Below are 22,907 nucleotides of genomic sequence, written 5' to 3' on the forward strand. Positions count from 1 at the left end.
CTTGCGTCTTCCTGTCGCAGGTGGAACGTGTGGGCACACGTCGTCAAGATCAGATAAGAACTTCGCATGGTATTGTGCCCATTCATTTATAGTACACAGTAGAAAACGAATCGTCATCATTCGTCAGCTTAGGAGACTCGTTTCAAATGTTGCATACGTGCCGCAATATACGCCAATAGCTCGTCCTCGCTGCCCTTAGCTGTTTGCTCATTCAGCAGCAGCTGTTTCGGACTGAGGCGCTGTTGAACTGCTCGTGTCTTCTAGGGTAGGCTGTGGTGAAGCCGCGATCTTGGCTGCCAAGGGTTGCGCGTAAACACTTGCAGCGGACAACGCCTCCATTGTCCCCAAAGGCTCTGGCTGCGAACAAATCGCAGGGGTTGCACTGGCAGTAGGGACTGTGACAAGTGCGGTGGTAACAGCGACACTGGTTGTCGTGACTGTGGTTATGCTTGTAAGGACTTTGGGCATATCAGCAGTCTCGAATGCCAGTGTCGGGCCCGAACTGCCTTGACTGCGTTGTTCTGGTCGTGCCAATGCGAAGAACAATACCAAGAAACTCAGGACACCGACTAGGACGTTTCTCCTATCTCCTGTCAATTCTCTTGCATGGCTACCCAGTCGCGCCCAGACGTTTTGTTCGTTTGTGACCGGCGGAAGGCTCGAGCTCATCGGCTCTGTCCGGATGACAGGTTCCTCCTCCACGGCACACGTGTTTCCCTGAGCTTCCGACCTCCTAGACTGGCCTTTTGTATCTTCTTCGCTTAGGCCGTCAATCCCGGGCTCCACATGGGCCTCTTGGGAGGGGAGCTCTGTCGTCTCAAATTGCGGAGCGGCCATAAGCACAAGCTTTGCTTCCAGCTCCTGCCGGACCTCGTCTGGCAGCCAGACCTTGATTTCCACATCGACTTTTTCCATCTCTTGCCAAGCTGCGGCCCAAGCCCCAGCGCGCATCAGGCCATTTGCGGCAAACACCTTGACTTCCCACTTTCGGTTAACCTCTTCAGCGCGTAGCCGCCGCCCGCAGTCAGGGCATGCCTCGCACGAGGGATCCAGCTCAGTCTCATCTTCGGTGCTGGCGCTTTCGAAACCACTATCAGCAACGCTGCCGTCGGACTGGAAATAATGGTTGTGTCTGATGCGGGGCGCTTCCAGTTCCAAACTTTCCAAAAGCCGTTCTTCGAGGAGGGCCAGGTCCTCTCGAGGGTGTGGTATTAAAACACCGCGACTGCTGATCTCGGCGTCTGCCAGTTTGTTCCGCAGAGCGACCCATCGATGCTTATAGTCTTCTGGCAATGAATCAAGGATCAAGGAATCCTCAACCGACCCCGGCTGGACACGTATGTTTGGCGGCAACAGCGTGCAGTGTAGGAGTACGAGCGGGAACTCCTTCTTGAGGTTGCTTCCACCCTTGGAAGGCGAACTGCGGTGGGAGCGGCTCAGTCGCTTTGTAGGAGAAGTGTGGGCAGAATACGAGCTGCGCTGGCTGTAGGCGGACATTTGCGAGCCGCTCCGTCGATGGTGCCGCAGCACACTGTGTGTCTCGCTCATGACCTCGTCTTTCATCTGTAAAGCTCGAACGCTGCTAGGATGGCGGAATGGGGAGGGGTATTCTCGAAAACTTCGGGGCGAAGCTGTGGGATGATTGCGACCTCCAGCACCTCCTAGCGGAGACACCGCAATGGAGCCGCGTTTAGAGGGTGTCTGTGGCCCATCATACGGTTCTTCTTCTAGAGGTACATGTTGGGATATGGACGCAGGAAAAGACGAGATTGATGAGCATCCTGAGAAGACTCGTCCATTTTTGATGAAAACACCCTCTTCCTGCTGACCTTGGTCTTCCAGCAGCCCCTCTGTCTCGGCGTCGGATGTGCTCCCATCGTCAGTGGCGCCAGAGAAGTTATAGTCGTGAGTCAAGACGTCGTCGGTAGGATGTAGAGAGGACAATGGGTGTGGCTCTTGCCGGAGAGAAAGCGGGGAGGAGTGCTGAAATGCGGTTGCTTCGACGTCAAGATCAAGGTGCACAGGAGGTGCAGGTTGCAATGGAGAGCTCGCCATCGTCATGGATTATGCGATATAGAGTTGTGGCCTCTGCGTTGAGGACAATCAATGCCTCATGTGTACGTGACAGCTGCGGAAGAACCTCGGCGGTTGACAGGACAACGACTGCCCATCACGTGAGAGCCTCACTTTTCACTCGCGGGCACCCCGGGCGCCTCCTTTGTGCTGTTCAATAAATATACCTGAAGTTGGGGTTCTCGCGGTCCGTCAAATCATCAAACGCATGTACATAGCTCTCGTCTCTCGCTTCCCGGATACCAGCAGATGCCAGTTCATCCTTCCTACGGTTTTCTCGTGTGAGGTGGAAGCGGAGGAAAATGATGACGATGACGAGGAGGACGTAACAGCCCATCTACGGTACTTGTCAGCATTCAAGTTCTATACCAAAACAGGCCGAAGACTGAGGGTTCCCTGGAATGACCCAGCAGTAAAGGTCGGAGGGAAGCACTCACGTGGGTTGAGAACGCTACAAAATATCTGGGTGCGTTCCACGATAGAAAAACCTGAGGCCCTATGGCATTTCCAGCACACCTGTGAAAAGGTTAGGCCCAGCTTGCCATTCGACGATGGGATCTCATCGGATGACTCACCAAGACACGAAATTCATCGTGACCACGACTGATTTCTTCGTCTGTCCGCCAACATTGCGGGACAACATGCTCATCGCCAGCGTCTGCGCTGCCCAGAACGAGAGAACGATGTAGTAGCTGATAAGGAGTCCCGCCTTTGTCGCGGTGTCCTTGTTCTTCACAGTCATCAACACGATTGTACCCACGAACGATCTATTTTCTGTTAGCTCTGATGATAATCAGGTTGAAGCTGCCGCCTACGGAATGACGAATGCTCCCATGGTCAAACAATTCTGATGATACTTCTTGACAAGCCAGGTCGAGCTGAGCAGAATGATGATGATGACGGCACCCAGGACCATGGCGAGTAGCTGTGTTTGGAGGACTGTGAAATTGAATCCTAGTCGAGCTCAGTTTCCGCCATCAAGGCATCTGTTCCACTGACCTGTTATGATGATATTGGCAAAGGCACCCAGGCCTGACGTGGGCAGAGTCGTACAGATCTGGATCAAGCAGTAACAATATGTTTGCGGATCGAGGAATGCATCCTTGACTTGCTCCGGCCTGAACTTCTTGTTCTGCAACCCGGTCTGGTTGCTTCTAACCCGCTCGACCATCAATTTCTTGTCCTCCTCTGAAAAGCACTTCGCCTTCATTGGCGAATCTGGCATCCACCAGCCGACAAAGACGCCCCACAAAACGGAGAAGCAGCCGTAGGCTATGAAAATCGCCTGCCACGACTTCAATGGTCCAGACTCGATTTTGGTGAAACAGTACGCAAGAAGACCACCAACGATCTGTTGGGTGCCGTTACCGACGTACCAAAATGTGACGATCTCAGCCTGTTCTTCTCTTTTATACCACATGGAGCTAAGAAGGAGAAAGCTCGGCTGACAGACTGCCTCGAACATGCCGAGCAGTGTCCTCAATGCCACGAGTGCGGCAAAGTTCTTGGCAAGAGAGTGAAGAGCAAGTATCATTCCCCAGAGACAAATGTTCAGGGAGAGATACTTGGCGATTGGTACGCGCTGCAAGGTCCAGTTTGTTGGGAACTCGACGATCAAGACGGCGATCTGTTGTTGGCGACACATTAGCACCGTCATATGGGGCAACCTTGGCGCAAGAGATGCTTCAGGAGCACTATGACACGACTTGGGTGGGAATTGACTCACATAGATGCAGGTTGTGAGCCATGAATACTATTACGATGGTCAGTTGTCACCCTGCGAAGTCGGAAAGGCACCATCACCCACTTGTTGCGCATGCAGATTGAGATCTTCTCTAATGCCCATGATGCTTGCGCTATCTTCTGATCAGCTTCGAAGAGTGCAAAGGGATATCAGAGACACGGAGAATCTTCAGCCCATATCTGGCTTCTGCGAGAGACCTACAATGACATGGTCCCCTTGTCGAGAGCCTGGAGAAAATACGTAGGTATCAGGATCGCAAGGACACGCCGGTCAATCATCCGTTTCAGTCGCTTATTGTCGTCCACCGAAATCACGACTTGAGTGGCACTTGCATACTTGGCAACGTCTTTGTCGATCCGATCATAGTCGACGAAGTCCTTTTGGAGCTCACTGCCACCAGACGTAACCCGCTCGATCTGAGAGACATCCTGCTTCCCAACGCCACCCTTCTCGGTCCGGAGTTCAGGGGCAGTGTCAGTGACGATATGGTCGGAGCCCGCCATGGTGGATGTCAGCGAATGGTCGTCAGTACAAAAGAGTCCCTCTTAGCAGATGCAGCGTCTCCTGCCCAGCACAACACCTTGACGTGGATTTCGTCCTTTTATGGATTGCCTTCCATCCTGCTCGGAGGATAATTGAGCGAGAGCTTCGGAGTAGGATCAACCCGAATGGACACTGACGTTCGATAGATATTGCGCTTTGAAGTTGCGTTCAACCAGGATTACTCCGGAGAATCCCTCAATCAGGTTGTGGGGTGCCCCGGCAAGCTCCCCGCCTGCCCATTCCCCATAGTCTGCCCTGCCGATCACCTACCTAATACCTCGTACATGTATGCAGGATACGAGTCCGGGAGGATGTTGCATCTCAAGTGTGAAACCACTTCTTGGCTGCACTTGGCCTCCGTCGCGACCGGGGTTCGTCTCGGTGCATTTGACACCGACCCTACACAAGTTAATGAGAGAAAGGCAGGTGAACGTCCCGATCTCCCCTCACGACGCCGGCACAGACCAACGCCGTGGCGACATAAAGACAGCGCAGCAGAACCACGAGTACTGCGACGAGGAAGGCCAGGAATGAACGTCTTCAGACTCACCAGTACCGGTACCTCTGTACGGACTGGAGAGCAACTTCCGGCACGTCAAGCTTAAGCTGGACCGTACTGGCGGATGCAATAAAAGGGGTTCTGCAAAGCGTGCTGGATAGGCACGAAGCACGCCGAACAGAATCATGCCCTCACCTTTGATCATCGAAGGGCTGAGTAGCCAAGAAGTGTCGGAGAAGATCGAATTGTTGATCCACAACCTCATCAATATCGAGGACCAAACAGGGCATTTCCTCCTCAAATTGCCCGATGGAAGAATCATCGACACCAAGGGATGGAATGACTGGGAATGGACACACGGGATCGGTCTCTATGGCCTTCACCAGTATCATGCGCTGACGTCCTCAAATTTGGCGCTCAAGGTGATGAACGAGTGGTTCAACGCACGACTGGCCGAGGGGACAACCAAGAATATCAACACCATGGCCGTTTTCCTCACCCTTGCATATCTGTACGAAGAGACTGGGGAACGGAGTTTTCTGCCCTGGCTTGACAGCTGGGCCGAGTGGGCCATGCACGACTTGCCTCGAACAACCTTCGGAGGCATGCAGCACATCACCTACCTCGAGGCCAACCACAACCAACTCTGGGACGATACCCTCATGATGACAGTCATGCCGCTAGCAAAGATCGGGAAGCTCTTGAATCGGCCGCATTACGTCGAAGAAGCCAAGCGCCAATTTCTGCTGCATATTCAGTACCTGTACGATCCGCAGACCGGACTTTTCTTCCACGGCTGGCAATTCGACGAAAAAGCGCCGGGCGGAGTGGGCCACAACTTTGCGCGAGCACGATGGGCGCGTGGTAACAGCTGGTTAACCATTGCCATACCCGACTTTATCGAGCTGTTGGACTTGCCACCTGAAGATGGCCTGCGGCTGTACCTTGTCAGCGTTCTCGAGGCGCAATGTCAGGCTCTCCGCCGCTTGCAGGCCGCCGACGGGACGTGGCGAACGCTCCTTGACGTCCCCGAGGAGGAAGGCAGTTACCGTGAGGCCTCGGCAACGGCGGGCTTTGCGTACGGGCTGTTGAAGTCAATACGGAAGCGATATATCTCGCGTCAGTATACTGATGTGGCGATGAAGGCCGTCAAGGCCGTCAATCAGCGAATCTCCACCGACGGCGAATTGCTCGACGTCAGTTTTGGGACAGGCATGGGGAGAGATCTCAAGCATTACGTTGACATCGACCGGACTAGTATGCCTTACGGGCAGGCGATGGCCATGATGGCTCTGGTCGAGTTCTTGAGGGTATACAGGTAGACGAAAAGAGGTCAGCAGCACGGATAGAGGTATCTGGCGCCCCTGAATAGAGTGGAAGCGAGGCTAAGTTACTGTATGGTCGAAAGCCTGAACAAGCCATTCGCTCTTGGTTCTCTCATCTCTTGACTTAGAGCGTGCCTGATACGAAGCTCGAGTCCTGTTCCTGATGTCTACAGCTTGATACGGTACCTCCCTGGCAGGTATGGAGGCAGATCGTGAGCGAACGAGGGCGAATCAACCACGGCTATGTACGGCTATTGATCGCGCATCAACAAGTGCCGAGCCCCCCTTAGAGCCGTTGCTCGCTATTCAGTGTATGGAGGATATGCTGACCCTAGCTTACATACTGTAACTGCCATGCCGGCTGGATAACCCTCCCTCCGGCCCCGCACCCGTCCATCTACATACGAACCGAGTCCTCGTTCTGTGAACCCTCGAAGCCGCGGCTCTTCATCGTCCGCGCAGGACGCAATGGCCCGACACCCCATGTGTACTGTGAAAGCACTACGTAGGTAGTCTGTCCATCCATATGTGCAGAGTACCAGGTCACTCCTTGAACTCTTTCCGTACCTAAAAGTGGCCGTGGTTGAACATCTAAGTAGGGATAGCGCAGCAGCAGGCTGGGAGACCTCAGGCGTCCTACCGTGAGAAACAGATCTCGTCTACAGACTGTCCAGTACCTCCTAGCGATTCACCAAGATATGGACTCCAGGAACGCAACTGCGACTGATGTCGCGGCAACCTGGCACTACGCCTCCCTCGCATTTTGGTACTCTGTCTACGCTGCCTCGGCGGTAAGTTAATTACGGCGTACATACATTGAAACATCCCCCCCCCCTCAAACTACTGCACCGCGGGAAGCATGCGTGCTGACCGTAATTAGATTGTGGGCTTCTCCATCCTGAAGCTCATCTACAACATCTCCCCCTTCCATCCACTGTCCAAGTATCCCGGCCCGCTTCTCTGGCGGGCAACTCGTCTGACAGCCTCGTGGCACCAAGCCCGCGGCGACCTGTACAAGTGCATTGACGCCATCCACAGCAAATATGGCCCGACCGTGCGTATCGCTCCGGACGAGCTGTCCTTCACCAACCCAGAGGCGTGGTCGCAGATCTACAACACGCGGCCACAGCTGCAGAAGACCGAGTTCCACTTCGGCCGGGCCGACGAGCGCAAACTGCCCGAGAGCCTCATTATGGCCAACGACGCTGAACACGCGCGGCTGAGACGCCTCGCTAACCCGGCGTTCCTTACCGCTGGGATCCTGGAGGTCGAGCCCGTGATGCAGTATTACGCGGATTTGCTGTGCAATCAGCTGCTCCACGAAGTGTCCCACGCAAGATCACAGCCACAGGACATGGTGCAGTGGTTCCTCTGGACGCTCAACGATGTGATTGGCAAACTGGCGCTCGATCAGGAGTTCGACTGCCTCAAGCTGCGGCGCATGCACCCGTGGCCGAAGTTCCTTCTGCGTGGGCTCAAGAACATTGCCATCTTCAACCAGTTCCGGCGGTTCGGCATTACCGAGAAAATGCTGGTACCGCTGATGTCGAAAAAGCAGCTTGAAGCGCGGGACAACTTTTTCAACGAGGCCGTCAGCGCGGTGGACCGGCGACTTGCGCGTGAGAAGTCAGAGAAGGCGGGCGACGGGGAAAAGAAAACCCCAGATATCGTGGGCCTCATGTTGCGCGAGATGAAGGATGGCAACCGCCTGACCGAGAAGGAAGTCACCGCGAATTCGATCCTCATTGTCGGCGGAGGAGCCGAGACGACGAGTTCATGTTTGAGCGGAACCTTCTACCATCTCCTCAAGACGCCGAGGGTGCTGAAGAAGCTGCAGCAGGAGATTCGATCGGGCTTTGCATGCCCTAAGGAGATCACTATCAGAGCGACGTCAAATCTGCCTTACTTGAAGGCGACTGTCGAGGAGTCGCTCAGAATCTTCCCTATCGCCAGTTATATCACGCCTCGAACTACGCCAAAGGGAGGGCATATGATTACAGGAGATCACGTTCCGGGCGGCGTAAGTCTTGCAAACCCTCGACTTACCATCTTCAAGGACTATGCTGAGCATTGGTTCATCCCATATTCAGACTTATGTGTCCATGGGTGAGTAACCATCAGGACCTGTCCCGGGTCGCCTAGTCAACCCCTGAATACACACCGTCCAAATGCAGGCCTTGAATACTAACGCTGAAGCAGGACAGTGGCACATGGGACGATCAGGTCAACTTTTTGATAACCCTAAGGAGTTCAGACCAGAGAGATGGCTTGATGAACTGGACGTAAAAGGACCGGCAAATCTGCGGCCTGATGAGATACTCAAGCCATTCAGCCTGGGCCCTAGGAACTGCATTGGCAAACAGCGAGTTCGACCTGCTCTCATACAGTGTGGATTTGCTGACGAATTGTCTAGGCTGGCGCTCACGGAGGCACGGCTGGTCATTGCAAAACTGCTGTGGCATTTCGACATGGAGCTCGATGGAGACCATTCGACGTGGGTGGAAGACGCTCGGTTCTATGTAAGTGGCTGCTCGACTGCGCCAAGGCGTCTGCTGACACTCGAAACAGGTTCTTTGGGAGCTGCAGCCGCTCAACGTCAAGCTGACGCCGGTCAGACGATAGGCCTGGGCCAATATCCAATATACATTGTTGGCGTGTCTATAGCTTTCCTCTTGAGAGCAGCGACCCACCATCTGTTGTGATAACGGCGCCATTGATGTGCGAAGAAGCCCGGCTGCTCAGAAAGACCACCAAGCCGGCAATATCCTCAGGATGGCCCAACCTCCTGTTGGGGACTTCGGCAGCCAACGCGGCCGTTCCACCCTGCAAATCGATCAATCCAGACGCCATCTTGGTCGGATAAAAGCCTGGTGCAATGGCGTTGGTGAGAATTCCTCGGGAGCCGAGTTCGACAGCTAGGTTCTTGGCAAGATGCTGGGCCGCCGCCTTCGACGCACTGTATGCGTATGTAGCATTCTCACCCAGCGTGCCTACACCTAGACCAGCAACACTCGCAGTTATAATGACCCTGCTGGGGCTGTCGATGGTAGCTCGCTTTTGCAGCAAAGGGGCAAACTTCTGGACAGTATAGAACACACTCTTGACGTTCAGGTCCATGACTTTGCTGAACGCATCCTCAGGGTATGACTCGAAGGGAGCTCCCCACGTGGCGCCAGCGTTGGCAAACAGGATATCAACGTGATCGGTGGTCTTTGCGACTTCCGCAGCTAGACGTTCGATCTCAGAGACCTTGGAGGAATCGGCGGGCACGGAGATGGCAACGGCACCGGGTCGCTTGTTGGGAAGGGCATTGAGGGCTGCTACAGCTTCTTCGCATGCCTTGGCTTTGCGCGAGGTAATGTACACTTTTGAGCAGCCGGCTTGCATGAGCCTAGCATCTGCGATCAGAGACCACATTCCAGTGAGAAGGGTGTCGACCTTACCCAGAAGCGGCATTGAGACCAAGGCCCCTGGAGCCGCCAGTCACGACAGCAACCTTGCCTTCGAGGCTGAAAATGCTGCCGAAGTCCTTGAGCTCGACATCGAGCTGTGCGCTACCCATATTGTCGCACGTTGTCTGGCTGCACCGGTTGTTGTGCAGTGGAAATGCAGAGCAGTTGCTCTCTCAAATGGGTCCTGGAGAGTGTCGACAGTTATACCCAAAGCTACTGCCGAACAATTGACGGTGTGTTGTTGTTGAGAATTCACGATTAGACGGTGTCGTGTCCCGGTGGACGAAGGAACGCCGAACGTCGCCAACGCCGCGGCGCTCAACAGCCGAGGTTGTGAAGGTCGATGCAAGGGCGACTTGCCCTGGGCGGCCGGTAGCCTAACTAGCTCGAGACTAGTTCAATGGGCAGCTTCCTCAAAGCAGCGTGTCGTCTTGGCCTGCCCTCCAGAAAAGGATCCTGCGAAGACGCTCTACGGTCTCATCTCCAGCATCAGCAAATCAGGCCATAGCTGGCCTTAAATGCAACACTGCTGGTGTTTACGGAGGAGCTAATGACTCAATCAAAGACGGTGTAACATTGTCAGGTCCAATACTGTGCAGGCTGCTATGACTCGTTCAATCTAAAGCTTCCAATGGGCGCGCTACCACGCCAGGCGGCAGACGCAACTCCTCCGGGTACCCTGCACAGTACGGATGACATGGTGCGGTATCTCAGTATCGACTGGGTACAGAGTAATGTACATCTCCTACGGCATGGCTTGTTATCTGCAGAAAGTCCCCGTCGCTTGTTATAGTATGGCTGGGAAAGGAAGGAGTCTTGTCGCCTTTCTCCAAAGGGCTGAAACACGGATTACACCAATCAGTCAGCTTATGCCAGAGAATTAAGTGGACATACTCCATAGCTTAACATCCATATAACTTGAGCGCGAAGCCCGCAGGGCCTGCTCCATGGCAGACTTCGTCCGGAGGGAAACACGGTACAACGTCAACAACAAGTACACGTGGCGTGATCAGCGCAATGACAGATAACCACAACAAGGCAATACCCCCAGAGACAGACTCTGAGCTTGCTGCCGTACGCCTATCAGGCCGTGTGACTTGCGACACCGACTAACGCCCTCTAGATATGGAAGAAACATGGGATGCCGAAATTCTTCGTGCCGCGACCTGAACAGATACCGGAAAGCCGGCGGCTCCACGCGCGAGGAAACGTCCGATTCATGCAAAGCGCCTTCGTCAAAGAGATTCTGGGAGAGCAGCGATTGTGGACGGAAGAAGACAGGCCAATTGTGGTACGCGATGGCAACACGATTACCGTTCGAGTATACCGGCCTTCGACTCTCCCAGGCGGACGACCAGTCATGGTGTTTGCCCATAGCGGAGGATGGTGCATGGGTGGACTCGACACTGAAGAGTTCATCTGCCAGTTCCTCTGTGTGAAGCTGGGTATCATCGTCGTCAGTGTTGGATACCGGCTGGCTCCTGAATGGCGATTCCCCACGCCCATCCGCGACACCTACGATGTTCTGAAATGGGTACGTCGGCGTTTAGCTCGCTGTCCTTGTTGCTGAACCGTGACAGGTCTCGGTCAACGCGCGAGCGTTCGGAGGGGACCTCTCCAAGGGCTTCCTTACCGGCGGTGCCTCTGGGGGCGGCAACGCGACAAGCATGGCTGCCATCCAAGCTCGAGACGAGCATCTCCAGCCTCGCCTCATGGGACATCTGTTCCTATGCACGGGCATGCCGCACTCCTACAAAGACAGCAAAGGGGATATCCTCAACTTGTTCCCCGAGCAACTGGCCCATGGTTCTTGGGAAAAGTACAAAGACGGGCCAGTAGCGACGCGTGAAATGAACGATCTCTACGGACGTGAGTCGATTTTGGCTTGCGCGATGAGTGTATGCGGCACTGACAGTTCCGCCGCAGGTATCGCAGGCTTCACAGCAAGTCATGCCTCACCATTGGAGCTGACAGACTTCTCTGGCCTAGGCCCCGTATACTATCAGGCCGCCGAAATGGACATCTGGAGAGACAGCGCCATCCTCTACTGCGACAAGATCAGACAGGCAGGTGGGCAGGCGAAAATCGACATTTACCCTGGAGTTCCGCATCTGTGGTGGTCAATGTACCCACAGCTGTCCATCAACAAGAAATGGGTGAAGGATCTGGTGGATGGGGTAGAGTGGTTGCTGAAGCAGAACCGAGATCCTGCGACGTCTTCGCGACTCTGAATGCTGAGACAAAGCCGCTGGGCTGGCGTCTGACGCCTCCAGCGGCGCGCCAGCCTCAGCAGTGACCGGGGTTCGCCTGATTGCTGAAACGCAGAGATCCTTGACTCGAGCGCCGCCACCTTCAGGGGATCATCTTGAAGTGAGTATGACGATCCGGTGTGACATGGGGTTGCTTGCCCTCTTAAAAGGTACCAGCGTCATCGCTTTTGACAGCATTGCCGGGCATGCACATCAAAAAGTGGTGGACGTGATAAAGAACCTGAACATGGACGTTGATGTGCAAAGAATCCCATCACTCTGCTGCTTGGTGCTGGGCCTCCACCCTTCCCAAGAATCCGGCTCCATAACTACACCGAGCGCCGGATACCGGGCTTGGAATGGACCCCTTGGACACTTTGGGTCACATTGAAAACGTTGGATACGTCGGACATGCTGAACACGGATCATATATCATGTATCATAAATCATACAGCAAGTATCATGCGCTCAAAGGGTAAACTCGAGCCTATTCCCGGCATAGTCCCGCGCAAAGAACCGCTCCGGGTATTCCACGCCCTGTGCGCCTGGAGGCAGACGAAACGAGATGGTTAGCCTCATCCTCAGCCGAACTTCAGACGTGACGCATCAAGATTTTAGAATTAAAAAAATCAAAAGCCCTTCCTTCTTCTGCACCACATCGCACCATACCAGGGACGAATACAACAGGGGCATCACACTCACCAGAATTCACACCCCCAGGCCTGTCCGCCTCCCGGGGCGCCGCATCCCCACCCTTCTCGAAATGCGTCCAGATCCTCCTCTGCAACTCGACCAGCGCGGCGGGACTACCCAGCTTAAAGCACGGATGTCGCCTGCTATGCTTCTCAAAGTCGCTCGGCTCGCCAAAAGCAATGTGCACCTGCTGGCCCGAGTCGGCGATGTCGAACCACGCGAGTTGGCCCTTCTGGAGGTGCGGCACTGCGCGTGGGGAGAGGCCCAGCGTTGTGCCGTAGAATTCGGTCGCCAGGTGGAGTGTGTCGTCTGGGACTGTGAGGTTGATGTGCGCGATGCCGGTGATGAGGCTGTTCGGCGGGGAGGTGTCGAGGGATCCCATTGTTAGTGTTTGTCGGCGGTTACGTCAGCTGGAGTGGGGGGAGGGTGAGGTGGGAGGTTGTTTATGTATAGCCGGATCAGAGGGCGCGAAAGAAGAGAGGGTTGCGACGAGAAGAAGAAGAACACACAGAGGCTTGGTGGTATTGTAAGATGTGGTGTAGATAGAATTCTTATATCGCTTGGTCAGCCGGTTCGCTGGGTGTCGCCATCGGCAGTCGATGGCTCTGAGGTGTTTGAATCCCTGAATCCCAATGGAAGAGTGCAAATGTGGAGGCGGGGTCACGTCGGGCTTAATGCCGGTCTTGCTGACAACAAGCTCGCGCCGTCTGACGTGACTGTAAGGCTGTGTTGATAAGATCCCTTGTGCCTCTCTCGTATCTCTGAGAGACTTTGGTTTCCGTAATGACGGTTGATATGTTGACTGACAATTCGCTTTCGCCGGGGATCGGTTTGCTTTCGCCCTCGATTGGGCCGAATTTTCATGGTGCTCATGATTTTCACGGGGGGTATGTCTGGGAGCCCCAGTCCTCACTCGTGTATTTGACGAGACGGCAGTAGGCCGATTTATTGAGCGAAAAGGCAGCGCATATCAGGAGTCTCATCAACATTGGAGAGGACAAAATGAGTGCCTACTCTTATGCAGTAGGCTTGAGTCACATGAATAAGCTGCTTCACGAACTATGCTATGATTTGATGTTGGACGAGCTCGTCGTGCTGTGTATTCGTGCAGAACAACCTGCTGCCTCACTCGCCGAACAAATGGCCAAGCTTAACTGCCGTCTTACCAGACTGCAGCATGATTGAAGTCAGTGAAAGTCCATCCTGAACCTCGAGATTCGTATCTTTGCTCGAGACTCGCCGTTGATTGATGCAGGCCGGCGTTTGAGCACCACTCACCACTTTTTCAATTCCAACAAGGTGTTATGGCATATCCATATCCAGAATGTCAAGTTCTGTTCATCTGCATCTTGGCGAGGGCTGTCGGGCCGTAGCTGCTTCCTGGATACCCATAGTCGTGTTTCAGGGCGGCTTGACAAGATCAAAGCTCAGATCAAGGACGATCCGAGAAAGTCGCCCGGTGTGGATCTGATGGGATGAGAATGAAGCAAAGAGCAGCTTCTGGGTGCCTTTCCCGACAAGTGATAGGGCACATAATTCCCTGCGTCCCTTGCTGGCCTTTCATTCCTTCGAAGCATTATGTCAAATTCCATGCCTTTCATGATCGCTTCGTTGGTCGGACCACTCCGAAGGTGTCCTGAGAAAGTAGTTCTAGGCGTGAAAAAGAAGCATATTTGGTGGCAACCTTGACAATCAATCTTCATGGCAGATCATCTTGGACCGGCAGCCCACTTTCATACTTTGCGTTGGCTACTGCTGCCTCGTGAATGGAGGGAGTACTCATGTCACCCCTAATGGCCTCTGATCCGCAAGAGCGGCTTTGTCAGGGCGCTGAAGCCTGCCCCTTGGCCACGGAGTAAACTGGACAGTCAATGCTCCGCGGACGAGCTTCCAAAGAAAAAGCCCCTCAAACATGAAGCATGAAGTGCTTAGCAGTCATCGATGCCTGGACGTTCAGACGGTTCTTTCCATCCCGGCAAGAGGCCCCTGCCTTTGGCTTGTCCGTGCCTGAGAGGATCTTGGCGGCCCCAGCAGTGCTGTCATCAGATACTTTGTTATCACCAACATGGTACGAGGTACTAAATCTGTGGCAACAATTGGTCACAACATACGGAGTACCTAAAGAGACATTCCAAATCCGATTGAGACGAGGACATCCTGCCATTTCGGCAGAGAAAAGCAGGTACGTACGCCAGCAACGGGGTGTCCCGCCCGGATACATTTCAACTACGAATGAGGAAAAGATGACCCCCGCTGCCGCTCCCTTTGGGAGAAACCGATGAAGCCTAAACCAGTTTCGAAGCAAGAGATTCTTCTATCCGTCGAGAAATCCAGAAAGCGGAGCATCATGGATGATATTCTGCTGTTCGTATTGGTGACACTCGATGTAGCTCACGGATGGTGCGAACGGGGAACCTCAAAGCATCACAGAATTGCCGCGTAAGGGCAGCCTTGATTCCTGGCCCGAAGATCTTTCCAGCCGCAATGCTGAGGATCAACCAGAGGAGCTGGTTGGGGAACTGGTGAAACACCGCAGACTGTTAGGTGGTGATCTCTTGACTGGAATGGAAGTCCCCCGGCCGACAGATGACGTCTTCGCGGTCACCGTCGTTGCTGCCTTGCCCGGCAAATGCAAGCCTCCTACAGTGATGCTACTTGGTCTTCAACCTTCAGCAGAGGTACCGTCGTGGTCGCACGCGAGACTGGCGGCAAAGGCGTCCTGCAACGCAATATCAAGAATCCGTGTTTCGACGTTGTGTTAGCGGAATCGACCGAGATCCTTTACACATCCCTCAGGGTCCTTTTGCTCCGAGTCGACACCGGACCCTGCATGAGAAGAGCGCATGGATATCGTATTGACAGGACGGGGTAGACCCTCGACGTCCCGTCCAACAGTTTTGCGTTTCTCCCTTTAACAATGCAGCGTCATGGTGCTGGCGGCAAGAACACTACAAGTACGAATACAACATGGTGGAAGACGAATGTTAGGCTGATAAAGAAAGCGCGTGTTTGCTGTGCCACCTGTGCCCAGGCTCAGAGCAACTGCCTCAAGACGCTACTCGTATCCAGTAAAAATGGGTAATCGTGCTGTGTCATGCTCTCAATTCTTGGGCCCAGAAAGTTCAGATCGGCGCGTGGAAGGAATTTTCGTGACAAGCGCATGGGCCACAGTACTGGGTACTGGAGGAATCGTACTCTGTTGTCCCACTCGCAGATGGCTATACCTGACCAAGGTGATGCCGTACTCGTAGCAGTGGGCGTCCAGTCAGCCTGCCCCAGATACTTGCAACCGTAGAGAACGATGATCTGTCTCGAACAATGTCGGTGCCGCCCATGGACATTTCGCCTCCACCCGGTAACAGTGCGGAAGCCTAACCTTCGAGTCATCTGAACTTGTTAGACTTTAAGTGACACGCGTGTACATAATAAGGAATACGAGGTCCTCGCAAGACGAACAACCGGCTGGACCTGTTCACACGCGTTCTTCAAAAAGGTGCAGAGCATCAATGTGTTGATCAAGCTTGAGGCGCTTGTACTGTACCTTACTGTGTAGTTATTCTTACTGCCTGGCTCATGCCCCGCCAAAGGCATCTCCTGATTGAATATCGGTCTGACTCTTGACCGGTGGTCATATCTTAACTGCACCTGGAGATGATGATGTCGATCGGAAGTGGAAGAATGATGGAGGTTTGCCTGATCAACTACGTCAATCTGCCAGGTTGCTGGTTGCCGATTTCCGCGCCAAGAGGTAAAAGTTGACTCCAGGCGGCATAGCGGCCCCTCTTTAACCACAGCGCTGCGAGATTGCCCCCTGCACAAGTGGTTCTCTAGGCGGTTTAGGCTCTCTAGGCTCTGTTCCGGCCCATTCCTCTTGGTGCGCTCCAACCTTCGCTTCGATCCATTCGTCAATCTTCCGGCCCCAGGGCCCTGATTCCTGCATGTGATTCCCGAGTCCAAGGGTCAATCTTGTGACTGCCAGCCGCACCACGTTGAGGTCAGTCTGACGGCGTCGCTGAGACCAAGCAGCCTCGCACCATTCAGAGTTGCCCTCCAACGCCACCTCGTGGATGCGCCACGTCCTGATAGCAAACAGGAGGAGCACTGTTGACCTCTCATGGCGCGTTAACATACAGAGACATCTCTCACCTTGACGAAGAACAACTGAAACGCACTCAGATCGGACTCCTCCGTCTCTGTAACATCCACTGAGCAGCCAGCACCGGCGTCTCACCCAGCCCGAAGCGACCGACTGACCACTCATTTCCTGGCATTTCGGAGACGACCCCGTTATTCATAGCTGTCGATCTATCCGCTCCGGTCCACTGAAAGGTCGAGTCAACGACGTAACTTGACCAACGAGCCGTGGGACAAACTTAGCCGCTACACTCCAGATCCACCTCCCAGCGACAATACACCACTCAGCCGCCAATTCAGCGCCGAAGTCTCTGTCACGCATGAGCACTAGACGCAGACCGAAAAGTACCCAGTTGACCTCCCCCAGGCCTGAGGCGGTCAACATCCACTCCTGGCGAGCAGGGAACCCGTCTTCTTCTCTAGCACGGAGAGTAACAGGTAGCTTTACGGAGTACCCTCTGACGATCGTGTTATCCACCGCCAAACCAACAAGTGATCAGGCTCCCAACCAGTCATCTTCCGCCACTGATATTGCACCTACCCTGCTTTGCGACCCAGTGGCCCTCTTGTACTTTGTACTCGTAGTCCCCCGGCCACGGAAAGGCGTCGCCGCCCCAAATACCTCCCACACCCGCCAAGTGCTGCCTCAGGGACTTCCTGCTCTGCTCCGTCGCTCTCTGTCCAGCCTCACGCTTCCGCCACGTCGCCGACACTACTGCCTCTCTGGCTCACTGCTGAGAGCCGGGTGCTCCTTTTTGGATGCAGAATATACCCTAGGACCGGCGCTGGACTTAGGTCAGTGCGCTTGTCTTGGTTTGTGGTGGACGGCCAATGCGCTATTCAGCAAATCCAGAACATTGGTCGACCCGAGTTGGAAAAGCAAGCAGGCCAAATAGAGAGCCGACAAGCGACACCTTGATATTCGGCGCCACCAAATGCGAGGCACGACATCACCGTCCACGGCTACGGCACCTTTACCTGAACCAGTCTCTATGACTGAGTCTGAACCCAGAGACATCGTTCCTCGACCATCTCTATCGACCTCAATATCAAGCGGCGCTTCATCCTCGTCTGATTCAGACCTTCCCCAACATCCATCACCTCGACCGAGCTCGCGACGCACGCGGATGGAAAGACCTCGGCTAGGGGACAGACAGAGATCAAACACGATAATCGTGCCCAAGGGTCGAGACGTTGTACAAACCGAAAGACCGCAGTACCCACCTGACGACGCAAGAGCCATGAGTCCACGGCGGAACAGCGAAGATATCGAGAGACTCGAGCGTGGTCTCCGCGAAACACTGAAGGAGTAAGATCATCCACAGGGTCAGACTTGTCGTCCTACTAACCGAGGGGATAGGCAAGCTCGAAACCTCCAGTCATCACTGGCCGCACTGGCGGAAAAGATTGACGAGGTCAAAACCGACCACGACAAGCTCGAAACCGAAAACCGCTTCCTACAGGATTACATTGGCGGCTTGACAAGGACCATGTCAAGAGACAACCTTGGTCGTAGCGCCAGTACCAGCGGCAAGATGAAAGGCAGACGATGATCATGACCGTTACGACTCCTGCATTCGCATCTGTTTTTGACTGGGCCAACCATGGCCGGTCTTCTCATCAACAGGAAGGAGGGCAACAGGCCACTTGCCATTCTCAGTACACGCAAGAGGAGCAAGAGGCCGGGGAATCAGGAGTTACTCTTTTGCCAATCATTCACAATGATACCCACGACCTTCAACACGCAGAAAGGATAGATTTGACTATACGTTGACGGGCTATGAGCCTCGCAGACGACATCATCATTTCAAGAGCTGGAGCAAACTCTTTACATTTCCATCATAGCAGGCCATATGCCGTTTTTGTACAACATCTGCATCCGGCAAGGTTCCCCGGCGTTGTTTTCCGGCGTTATGGTTCTTATACCATGAGCTTCGCTCATTCAAGGGTTGCTCGATGTGACCTGTGGAGGTAATCTGGACCGGGGACTGTGGTCGGCGGACAGGCAGCCGTCCGGCCTTGTTGGCATGAGCACCGGTGGTATGTCTTCGGGTTGGTGGAATTGTCCACACGGTTTGTAAGAAACCAACATGCCGACAGTGCATCCAAAAATGTGTTAATCCAATGGACCAATTTGGCAAACTACCTTGGTTGTTGCTTCGTCCTTCCCTCACCTTGAATCTCTCCTACGTACCACCTCAAGATACAACTACAGGCCCACCAACTCAGGGTGATTCCAATTCAAGACATTACTGTATGGGCGACCCATGGGGACGTTTCCCTCCGCTCCTCGCCACTGTCACAACTTTGTCCGAGCGCCTAAGCTCAATTCATGGTACGTCATGCGGATGGTCAACCGCCTATACCCACCTTCACCTAAGGAGTGCTCACTTACCACTCACTTAGGACTCACTGAATCTTCACTCTTACTGTAGAGTAAGCTGAGGCACTGCTGCTAGTACTACTCAGGCTTTCATTTGTCCTCTATTATCCTACCACGCGCTGTTTGCATGGGCACCCAATTCATTCCTCCTGAATCCAATCCCGTACCTGGAACTCTTCCTGGCGCAAGATGGAGGGACTAGTCAGCGCAACCATATTCCGAAAACCCCAGTAGCTTACTGTCTTGCTGCATACTAAGCCGAACATTCCACGAGCGCAACTGGATGGCGCCACCCTGGTCCCTCGATTGTTTGATCAGATTGCCGAGCGTGCCGTTATACGACGGCAAATAGCTGGCCGTCACCTCCAACGCGCATACACAGCACTGGACAACGAGCTCGAACCCGATTCGATGTCTGTCCACCCCTACCTAAACGAGCGAAATCACCCTGCACTGTCAGGAAGGCTGTTCCGGGGTCTTTGTGCGTGGACAAAGTTCGAGATCTTGGTCCAGAAGTCAAGCTTCGTTCATTGACCAGGATGTACTTGACTGATGACTGCCAATCAGCCATCAGCAGAATCTCGACCCAAGCGAGGAAGTCGCCGACGATGTCCGTGCATAGACTCGCGTGCGAAGCGAGGCATGCCCCACGTGTGGTATTGGAATGTAGAACAACGTGATCAACACAGACCATGCTCAGTGCTGCACAGTCAGCTTGCAACACGAAATGCATCTCCGTTGGAAATTTACCCTTGGCCGTTGACAACTCCTTGCTCCACAACTTCGACATCTGGGATCGTCTGGTTTGTCACCTACCTGTCACGTATCTATCATCAGTAGCCTCCGTCTTCCTTACAGAGGATGTGCTAATGTCAAAGGATCGGTGCGGCGGTCATCCCACGATCCCACAGTTACAAACTCCAGCTGTAACTCCTGCGAAGCACAAGTTAACCATGAAGACGACAGAAAACGGTGGTAACACTTTGGCATGGGGAGAGCCATCTGAGATTGCATCACATCATGTGTTGATCAGAAATCTCTCAGTATAACAGTGGGTCAGTATTCGCAAGAGGTTCGACTGAATCTTGCGCCGTAGAACTCGGCTCGGCGCAACAGATTCCAGAGAACGGCGAAGTCTCTACCGTGGCGCAATCTCCTGCGCATCTCAGCGACCTCGATTGAAACAGAGGTTCGTGGCGAAATGGAACCGTCTGCATGGGTTCTTCAGCAACATCGATTACATCTTTACAGGCGGGTTGATATCCTCGATGGTAGATATATGTCTGCAGCCAATTCTACCGTGAGCCGTCCTACTGTCCTCCGCCATGTCTCCAGGACCAGAGAAGAGTCGAAGCATTTCTAACGCCCAACATCTTTACGCCGTCTTGGCTGCGGTCGTCTTCTCATCGAACCCTGCAACCTTCTCATCGCTGACTGGTTCACCCGCGAGAGCACTGAGCCTGCGGTTGAGACCAATCTCAGCATTGATCTGGGCCATGCGCTCCTGGTCAGCGGCGGCAACACCGCTAGATCCAAAGACAAGGTCCATCTCCTCTAGAGTGAGCTGCTTTGTCTCCGGCACTGTTCAAATTATTAGCCTTACGTTCAATGGAGACAGCCGAGATTTCTCTTACCGTAAAACCAGATGAATGCAGCTCCGAGAGTGATCAAACACCCGAAGAGGATGAAAGTTCCATAAGTGATGCCGGTGATCATGTCTGGAGTGACTTGGCCCACAATGAAGTTGTTCATCCAGTTGCTGGACGCGCCGAGGGCGATACCGTATGGACGAGCGGACAATGGCCAGACTTCAGCAACCACGATCCAGGCACTGTAGCAGCTGTTAGAGGTTTGCAAAGCAGGAGCCAGTCGAGTTGAAACTTACCAAGGACCCCAAGACCAGCCGAAGTGGACGACAAAAAGCCAGACCATGACAATACAAGCCCAGCCTGCTGCCTTGTGGGTTGGCCATTGGTGCTCATTCTTGGCGAAGATGACAGCAATAATAAAATGGCAAAGACCCATTCCAAGAGCACCAAGGGCCAATGCAGGCTTTCTTCCGATTCTGTCAATGTACAGAATGGATGGAATTGTTGCCAACAACATGACAATGCCAACCACACCCGTAGCAAGAAGCGAAGTGGTGTTCGAGGACAGGCCAAGGGCGCCAAAGATTTGCGGTGCATAGTAAAGGACGGCGTTGATGCCGGTCCACTGCTGGAAGAACATAGTCACTGTGGCAACTATGACTCGGCGGAACATGGGCATCGTCTTGAACAAAGAGCCTATGGCGACGAATTGAAGCTTGATGGTGTTGGTTGCAGTCTGCTCGGCAAGGTGAGGGAAGTTCGCCGCCACACTTCGCTTCTCGAACATGGACTGAGCTTTGATTTCGAGGAACTCCAATTCGATAAGCTCAGAGTCGATTGGCAAAGACCTCAAGGTTGCAAGAGTCCGGCGTGCTTCTTCTTCGCGACCGTGGTGAAGGAGCCATCTCGGAGTGAAGGGCATCCACACCATGCCCACCAACAGGATCAACGCCGGGAAAAGCTGAAGAGCAAGAGGCACGAGCCAAGCCGCCTCAGATTGGGTATCGCCAGTTCCGCCGATGTAGTTGGTTCCATAATCCTGGCGAATGTCAGTAAAACGCATTCTGTCTGCAACGCAGATTGACTCACAATCCAAAAGCTGACCATGATACCGAACTCGATGGCGAATTGTTGCATACCGATGAGCAGACCCCGGAGCTCGGGAGGAGAACATTCGGCCACGTACATGGGCACGATCATCGAAAGTGATCCCACACCCATACCGACGATGAATCGACCCCCAAGAATCGCGGAGTGGCCAGCTGAGACGGCCGTGCATTGAACGACGACACCGATAATGAATACGCAGGTGTTGACAATGATAGCATATTTTCTGGATATGATCTCGGCAAGGAACCCAGAGTACAGCGTGCCCGTCCAGGCGCCGAGTTCGAGAATGGAGGTAAGCCATCCTTTCTTGGATTGATCTCTGGTATAGTCGCCCATGTGTCTATTGAAGGCGTTCATAGTCCTGCGTCGTGTTAGCAACTGCGCATCTAACGCGGTTGAAAGAGCGGCCAGAGGTCGAGACCGGATTGACTTGAGCCTTCGCAGGCTCGGCAGGACAATGTTCGAGGCGGACTCAGGGATACTTACAAGACACCACTGAACACACCCTGGTTGTAGCCATAAAGGAGACCACCAATGCAAGCAAAACAGGCAGTCAGGAAGACACGCCAGTTGCGTACAAGTGCCTGTGGCCCAGCCTTGCCGGCCATCTGCATACGCTGCTGGAGGGCAGCATCGCTGAATTGCGAAGGCTTTCCGGAAGCGTGAACCATCTTGGCGACTTTGTCAGCTCAGATTTTCTTGAGAAGCTGAAGACTAGAGGCAGGCCACGAGATGGATTACCGCTGGCCTTGTATATGATTGCATGTTGACGCGGCCGACACCTTCTCCGCCTTCAGGCTAATTCGAAATCTTGGAGCGACACATGGCGCGCATGGCCCATCTCTTCTCCAGCTCGATCATGCGCACGGACGAGGTCTCATTGGAGAGTGGGGAGATATCCTGGTTAGCAAGACGTCCAACGGGGCAATGAGTAGCGAAGCACGGCGTGTCTGGCCTAAGCGTTGGCAAGCCACCAGTAAGCTAGACCAAGCATCTTTAAGGGTCGGCAGCTAACATCCGTTGCAAAAAGGCTTCGCAGGAAGAGGGTCCGGGCCTGTCTGACAACATCGATCCCGCTTGTGACGCAGTGGGAAGCACGTCTTTGGCTGTGTC

General features: G+C 53.9%; 9 protein-coding genes across 9 annotated transcripts; 4 read left to right on the forward strand and 5 right to left on the reverse strand.

Moving 5' to 3' along the window:
• Nucleotides 1-207: 207 nt before the first annotated feature.
• A1O7_02028 (uncharacterized protein) lies at nucleotides 208-2,055 on the reverse strand (the record flags this gene model as incomplete). The annotated part of the gene is made up of 1 exon (XM_007756064.1): nucleotides 208-2,055. The coding sequence occupies one exon, from the start codon at nucleotides 2,053-2,055 to the stop codon at nucleotides 208-210; it is 1,848 nt and encodes a 615-aa protein (XP_007754254.1).
• A 172-nt stretch (nucleotides 2,056-2,227) lies between these two features.
• A1O7_02029 (uncharacterized protein) lies at nucleotides 2,228-4,320 on the reverse strand (the record flags this gene model as incomplete). Its single annotated transcript, XM_007756065.1, has 8 exons — nucleotides 2,228-2,410; nucleotides 2,511-2,589; nucleotides 2,649-2,840; nucleotides 2,889-3,027; nucleotides 3,073-3,700; nucleotides 3,800-3,826; nucleotides 3,881-3,929; nucleotides 4,019-4,320. 8 exons carry the CDS (start codon nucleotides 4,318-4,320, stop codon nucleotides 2,228-2,230), a joined length of 1,599 nt encoding a protein of 532 aa, XP_007754255.1.
• Nucleotides 4,321-5,044: 724 nt separating this feature from the next.
• Nucleotides 5,045-6,181, forward strand: A1O7_02030 (uncharacterized protein; the record flags this gene model as incomplete). The annotated part of the gene is made up of 1 exon (XM_007756066.1): nucleotides 5,045-6,181. The coding sequence occupies one exon, from the start codon at nucleotides 5,045-5,047 to the stop codon at nucleotides 6,179-6,181; it is 1,137 nt and encodes a 378-aa protein (XP_007754256.1).
• A 701-nt stretch (nucleotides 6,182-6,882) lies between these two features.
• A1O7_02031 (uncharacterized protein) lies at nucleotides 6,883-8,806 on the forward strand (the record flags this gene model as incomplete). Its single annotated transcript, XM_007756067.1, has 5 exons — nucleotides 6,883-6,975; nucleotides 7,065-8,204; nucleotides 8,275-8,290; nucleotides 8,384-8,703; nucleotides 8,753-8,806. 5 exons carry the CDS (start codon nucleotides 6,883-6,885, stop codon nucleotides 8,804-8,806), a joined length of 1,623 nt encoding a protein of 540 aa, XP_007754257.1.
• Nucleotides 8,807-8,842: 36 nt separating this feature from the next.
• Nucleotides 8,843-9,746, reverse strand: A1O7_02032 (gluconate 5-dehydrogenase; the record flags this gene model as incomplete). Its single annotated transcript, XM_007756068.1, has 2 exons — nucleotides 8,843-9,575; nucleotides 9,628-9,746. The coding sequence occupies 2 exons, from the start codon at nucleotides 9,744-9,746 to the stop codon at nucleotides 8,843-8,845; spliced, it is 852 nt and encodes a 283-aa protein (XP_007754258.1).
• Nucleotides 9,747-10,777: 1,031 nt separating this feature from the next.
• On the forward strand, nucleotides 10,778-11,867 carry A1O7_02033 (uncharacterized protein; the record flags this gene model as incomplete). Its single annotated transcript, XM_007756069.1, has 3 exons — nucleotides 10,778-11,170; nucleotides 11,217-11,505; nucleotides 11,563-11,867. The coding sequence occupies 3 exons, from the start codon at nucleotides 10,778-10,780 to the stop codon at nucleotides 11,865-11,867; spliced, it is 987 nt and encodes a 328-aa protein (XP_007754259.1).
• A 486-nt stretch (nucleotides 11,868-12,353) lies between these two features.
• Nucleotides 12,354-12,960, reverse strand: A1O7_02034 (uncharacterized protein; the record flags this gene model as incomplete). Its single annotated transcript, XM_007756070.1, has 2 exons — nucleotides 12,354-12,430; nucleotides 12,588-12,960. 2 exons carry the CDS (start codon nucleotides 12,958-12,960, stop codon nucleotides 12,354-12,356), a joined length of 450 nt encoding a protein of 149 aa, XP_007754260.1.
• Nucleotides 12,961-17,953: 4,993 nt separating this feature from the next.
• On the forward strand, nucleotides 17,954-18,265 carry A1O7_02035 (uncharacterized protein; the record flags this gene model as incomplete). The annotated part of the gene is made up of 2 exons (XM_007756071.1): nucleotides 17,954-18,021; nucleotides 18,073-18,265. 2 exons carry the CDS (start codon nucleotides 17,954-17,956, stop codon nucleotides 18,263-18,265), a joined length of 261 nt encoding a protein of 86 aa, XP_007754261.1.
• A 2,205-nt stretch (nucleotides 18,266-20,470) lies between these two features.
• A1O7_02036 (uncharacterized protein) lies at nucleotides 20,471-22,465 on the reverse strand (the record flags this gene model as incomplete). Its single annotated transcript, XM_007756072.1, has 5 exons — nucleotides 20,471-20,676; nucleotides 20,730-20,926; nucleotides 20,981-21,723; nucleotides 21,774-22,155; nucleotides 22,281-22,465. 5 exons carry the CDS (start codon nucleotides 22,463-22,465, stop codon nucleotides 20,471-20,473), a joined length of 1,713 nt encoding a protein of 570 aa, XP_007754262.1.
• Nucleotides 22,466-22,907: the final 442 nt, after the last annotated feature.

The sequence above is a fragment of the Cladophialophora yegresii genome (assembly GCF_000585515.1).
Source record: "Cladophialophora yegresii CBS 114405 chromosome Unknown aczIN-supercont1.2, whole genome shotgun sequence".
NCBI lineage: Eukaryota > Fungi > Ascomycota > Eurotiomycetes > Chaetothyriales > Herpotrichiellaceae > Cladophialophora > Cladophialophora yegresii.